A 5,615-nucleotide genomic window follows, 5' to 3' on the forward strand; every position below is an offset into this window, starting at 1 on the left:
ACAATAACAATAATGATATGCATATATTATTTAAGGCGCAAGCTTATAAATCTTGAAAGTACCTCGAACCATTTCTTGAAGTTTAAGGAACTTTTCCCGAGAGCGAGAAACCAGTGAAAGTAAAGTGTTTAGAAAATAAATTTTTCTTTTGTTTTTAACTTAAATGATGAATAAAATCCCCTTTTCGAAACAGCAATTTCTCAAACTGGCGATCAAATTTAACTTTAAAACAGCCAAAGAATCTTGTGTATAATTCCACGGCAGATTTTGATTCAGAAAAAGTTCTTTTCAAAAGAAGTGGATAGAAAATTGACACTAGTCCGGCGTAATTTCCGAGGCCTAATAAGGGGTGAAGTAAAAAGGAAGTTCCCCAGCATATAAATAAATTTTCCCATTCTAGAAAGTATTGTTAAGACGATGGTTCCTTTAACAATTACAAAATCCCTTGTTGTTTGGCTTTCCTTAAATATAAAAGAATTTGAAAATCGAGGGGTCTCTTGAAGTTATTCATCATCGCTAAACTGTGTTGTATCATTGAATTAAATGTAATTTTTATCAACATCAAAAAATTTTTTTTTAATTTTCGAAACTGATTTGACGAAGGAGCGAAACATTTTATTAAAATATGATAATTAAAGCAAAAACTCCATAGAGTAAAGCACAGGGATAAGCGATCAGTATTTGTTGGTTATCCATTGAATAAGCGGTAACGAAAAGTTTTGAAGCGGATAATGAGCACCATGCTATGAAAACCCCAGTAGTTCCAAGACTGACCGTACTACCTCTGGTCGGTATTTAGAAAGTATAACTGGAACATTAATAATTTATTACTATACGTACTGTATGGTAAGGAGGACGTTAATTCCGGCCAAAAGGACCATTGGTAGTAAGCAATAACCCAGCACAGATACCACAGCACCAAATGTTACTTTCGAATTTGATGCCATTAGAGATAGCAAGATGTAAAAGCCAATACAGCCCATGAGCCCAATACCGTAAATGTAAGAAAACGTAACCTTGCCGTTCTGCAAAGAAAAAGGCATTTATATATGTAATCAATATCAATATCAATAAATCGATGAACTTACTAGCAATAGGAAACCTCCTAAAGCAAGGCAAAAAACTAGTGGCCCAGCCATATCAGTATCTTGCAGTATTTGCTGATGAACAGCTCTCATTGGATTTAAAACGGCTAATGTCTATTTCTCATTCAAGTATATTAAATAATCATATACTATATACACTAATACTGACAAGCTTACCTTTTGAAAAATCTGATTTGGATTTATTCCCAACTCTGTAAATGCATTCATGTCAACTTAGTATTTGTATATATATGCAATTTCCTAATTTATTTCATTTACCTTCTAACAGTGGTGGCTCATCGTCGTAATCATCAATACTGCCTCCGGATATGCTCGGTCTCTTGTCTTGATTGCATTCCTTGCTTGGATAAGCTTCGCGATCATAAAATGATTGTCCTGCTGTAGTGGCGCTAATATTACCACAAAGCAAGTCATAATTCGAGTCTTCGGTTGCTTGAACATCGAAGTTTCCAAATTTGCTAGATAGTAATGAGGATGGAACATACTGAACGATTATAGGAACATTTTATAAGAAAACCAATTTACAATTCCTGATCGAAAATAGACATGTCAAAATTATACGATCTTTTCGGCCGAGATAAGTTAAATTCTGTAGAGTCATCATAAGAATCCATTTTAAACCAATTTCATATGTACGCTTAGTACGCACTTTTATTATTCCCAATAAAAAATTTAGAAAAAATGTTTACTCTATTTTTATTGTTTGATTGCTACCACTTTTTTTCTTTTATTCGAAATCAGTTGCAATTGACCTTAATTTGCAAGCTTTTTATCAAGAGGAAAGTAAACAAACTAACAATAACTTGCATAATAACGAATAGAGGTGAGCATAAATCAATCTTAGCTAATATCGATATGGTTTGTTAATTTTGGCATCGAAATGCCATTCCTCTATAACAACTTCTTAAAAACCTCCGCGAACGTTTCTCGGGCGAACATTTGGAGAATACGTTAGGTAGGATGGCCATTGAGAGTTTAAGTTACGCGGTTGTGGCCATCGATTTGTGGCAGGGTGTTTTTATTCCATTGTAAGAAAGTGTGATATTTTTTTCAAGAACAGAGAGGTTAACCAAGTATCTGAAAGCTACCTTTCACTTTGGTACTCAGCCGTTTTTTCAAATAGCTGAATACGAAAGCTGCATTTTTCATACGTGATTACGCACCAGTTTGAATTTAACATTTTTGCAATGTCAACAATATTTTTCGATTATCGATTCGCTCTATCGTTTTTTTTTTTACGTTTTCTTGCCCTTCCAAGCTTTCACTGCGTAGTGTATATATGTAATATCGTTTAAAATCAGGCACGAAAAAGTGAAAGCTGACTTTCAGTTACGTGATTACCTCCAGCAAACCATCGACAAACAAGTTTTAGACAAAGAATAGTTGCATTAACATTTTTCCTCTTTAAAAAGCAATGTTTAATCAACATAAGAAATGAATGACTTTCTATTGTGAAAACTAGCAAAAGTAGCATCACTCTGAAACTATTACAACTCAAATAGACAAATGATGGAAATAACATTTAGTTTTGAAAGGCGACATTTAAATGTTTACACTCTGGGGGATACTCATGTAAGAAAAATAAAGCTCTCCGTTTTGCATCCAACTGTTTGGCGAAAATAGCTAAGTATAAAGGCAAAAGCTGACTTTCAGCTACGTGATTATGTCCAAGGATTTTGTTAAATACAACCTGTACATGTTACGCCCAGTAACTATTGATCGATTATTAATTATATATATTATATTATATAATTAAAAAGTTGGCGCTTTTTAAAAACTATATGGATTTTTATATTGAAAGCGATGTCAGTATAGCAATCTCGGAAGCTATTCAGTGGTATGATGCATGTGCTTAACAATATTATGAGAATTAAAATTTGGTGGGATTGCAGGCGTTAATCCATAATAATAGTTGCGTTTTGTGGAAGCAATTCGCGTTGTCATGCGCGACGAAGGGATGCTTTCGCAATAAAACTTCCAGTGAGAATGAAATAGCGTGAGCTCGGATTCCTGTAAAGATCCCTGGCATTACGATATCTCACTTAAGCCCAGCAGGGGATCATCACGTGGATCTCTGAGTTGCTAACATTGTGAGGATAAAAGCGAATTATTGGTTCGCTTATGCAATGCGAGATTTGCGGAATCTACTTTAATTAATCAAAGCTCAGTTGCGTATTTGACAAAATTTTTAGATCGAGTCTTGTATTGGAATACTGGCTTACCGCGGGTTCATCACCAGTTCGAGCGCAAGTTCTTGTTTTCGCACAAGATATGCATGCGTCAAGGTTGAACGTTCTATGTCAATTTTTACGATTGGCAATGTTGCAGAACGACCAGACTAGTCGCTTTGCCAATTCTCTTGCCTAGGCCTATTTCTGGTTGTTATAAACACAGTGCGCTCCACTTCATGGTCAGATGTTCACATACTCGTTATCAGATATCCTCTCTTCTTCTTCTTCTGTAAGTCAGCAAATCAACAGCATGGTGACTTGCAGAGTTTATTATTATTTATTATTGACAAATGCGTTTTGTTTCTTAATTTCAAGCGGGAAGCTTTGAACTATGTAAACTCTATACACATTTTTGGGAAAAGCAAACTTGGCCATGATAGTTTATCAGTTAAACCGTTGATTATCGAAATTGATTTAACGATATTCAGCGCCCCCTACTTTTTCTTCTTCCTCATCTTTTCCAACCGAGTGATGAAAAAAAAATTTCTTGTTCTTAAATTTACTCATATTGAGGGGAAACTAATACTTAAGAAATCTGGAAGATAATTACGTATAAAAACGTTAACTTTCGCTTCCATATTTCAGCTGCGTTCATATTGAGCTGCTTGACAAAAAGGGATGGGCTGTTTGAAGCGAAAGTTAACTTTCAGCTACATGATCACCCCCCTGGCTTATCGTTTCACACTTGGTTGCGAATGTTTTCTTCAAGTCCTATAAGTCCTAATGGCTTTCGAATCCTACGAAATAGCCTATGAATATAGAGCAAAAAGATTGAGCTTCTCTGATATGTTCTATTATAAAAATTCCAAACTTTAAATTAAAATTCTTTACCTACTCTCTTTCTACGTCCTCCTCTTTTTTTTTCTGTCCTGCTTTGCTATATAAATCATTGAACCTGAATTTAATTTCATACGCCCAACAGCTCATGAATAATTTTCAAATTTAAAATCCTCGTTTCTACTGCTGCTGCTGCTGCTGCTGCAAAAAAAAAAGAAAAATAAATATACGGAAAAAATATATATTTATATAACATGAAAGTGACATATAGTCTCTTGTGGGTGTATGTGAGAAAAAAAAAAAGAAGCTCCTAACGGTGTTGTTAGCTCTACAACAATCTCAGCAAAAATATTACAAAATTATGCCCATTTTTTTGTCATTTCTGTTTTACGTTTTTTATTTTTCTCCTTTTTTGCTCTTCTCCCCTTCTCAAGTTACGTTTACTCAAATTACTAAAAGGAACAACACTCTCACCTAGCCTTGTAATCACGCTGTGTGGCATTAGTACGTTCCAACCATTACTCATTCTTATACGTTCAAGTTAGTTTTTCTTTGTTGTTCTTATTGTTGTTGTTGTTGTTGTTATCTTACGTAAGAGCACTGCAGCAATTCAATTGTTAAATAAAAAGATTTGTTGTCAGTTCTTTTTTCTTTTTGTTTGCGTTTTGCACTCTTCTTATAAAAAATCTATCTTCATTCAAGTGTCTCTCTTTCTTTTGCGGGCATTGCAAGTAATGGGAATTTTTTACATTTCAATGAAATAGTCTATAAACGTCTGTCCCTTTTCTTATTTTAATTTATAAAATTCAATGTTGAACTCTACGTCCATAACAGTACATCTTAATGAGAGCCTTTGAAACTACAACTCGAAGTCTTTCATCTATCTGTACATGTGGCTATCCTCAAACATTCAATTGATTGTCTTTCTTATGCAATAATAGTTGGAAAAAAAGAAAAAAAAAAAAAACGAATCGTTCTATACGTATACAATAGACATTTAAGGCGAATTATGAGGCGTAATAAATGATCATTACAATCTTTTTTCCCTCTTTTTACTTGGAGGGGCTACAAAGTAATATCAACTTGTTAACGAAATTATTTTTCTATTCTTACTATAATTTACGTAAATATACACACAACAACAAAATAAAAGTTAACATATTTAGGCATTTTATCATTTTAATGGGCAATAAAGTACAAATCAACGTCAAACAAAAAAAAAAAAAAATAAATTAATGAAAACAATTTGATTGTATCTTGCTGTGTTATGGTGCGGTATGTAGATTCATGACAACTCACATGTGTTTTCGGTAATACATAATCTCATTAAAGCTCTCGATATGGCCACAATTAAAGGGCCTGCGAAAGTTTACAAAAATCTAAAAACAATTATCCATAAGCGATGTATGCTTTTGTTCACACATTAGTTGGGCAGAAATTAAACCCATGCATATAGAGCAAGAGTTAATAAGGAAAAAAAAAAAAAAAAAAAAAAAATTTT

The 5,615-nt window shown here is 33.6% G+C and overlaps 1 protein-coding gene across 1 annotated transcript; it reads right to left on the minus strand.

The window, feature by feature from the left end:
• Window positions 1-433: 433 nt before the first annotated feature.
• Window positions 434-1,942, minus strand: LOC119632856 (protein YIPF5-like). The gene is made up of 6 exons (XM_038025989.1): window positions 1,632-1,942; window positions 1,365-1,564; window positions 1,263-1,297; window positions 1,089-1,199; window positions 841-1,025; window positions 434-461 (listed from the first exon to the last, which is right to left on the minus strand). Exons 1-6 carry the CDS (start codon window positions 1,718-1,720, stop codon window positions 434-436), a joined length of 648 nt encoding a protein of 215 aa, XP_037881917.1. The 5' UTR covers window positions 1,721-1,942.
• Between the last annotated feature and the right edge of the window lie 3,673 nt (window positions 1,943-5,615).

Source organism: Glossina fuscipes, unplaced genomic scaffold (assembly GCF_014805625.2).
Source record: "Glossina fuscipes isolate IAEA_lab_2018 unplaced genomic scaffold, Yale_Gfus_2 2, whole genome shotgun sequence".
Taxonomy (NCBI): domain Eukaryota; kingdom Metazoa; phylum Arthropoda; class Insecta; order Diptera; family Glossinidae; genus Glossina; species Glossina fuscipes.

Bases quoted from the DNA above. Each gene is read 5' to 3' on its own strand.
- LOC119632856 (XM_038025989.1), bottom strand. From the start codon at position 1,720: ATGGATTCTTATGATGACTCTACAGAATTTAACTTATCTCGGCCGAAA. The intron at 1,298-1,364 runs GTAAATGAAATA...ATGCATTTACAG, and splicing joins TGAGCCACCACTGTTAGAAG to AGTTGGGAATAAATCCAAAT. The intron at 462-840 runs GTACGTATAGTA...TTTATATTTAAG, and splicing joins AACGTCCTCCTTACCATACA to GAAAGCCAAACAACAAGGGA.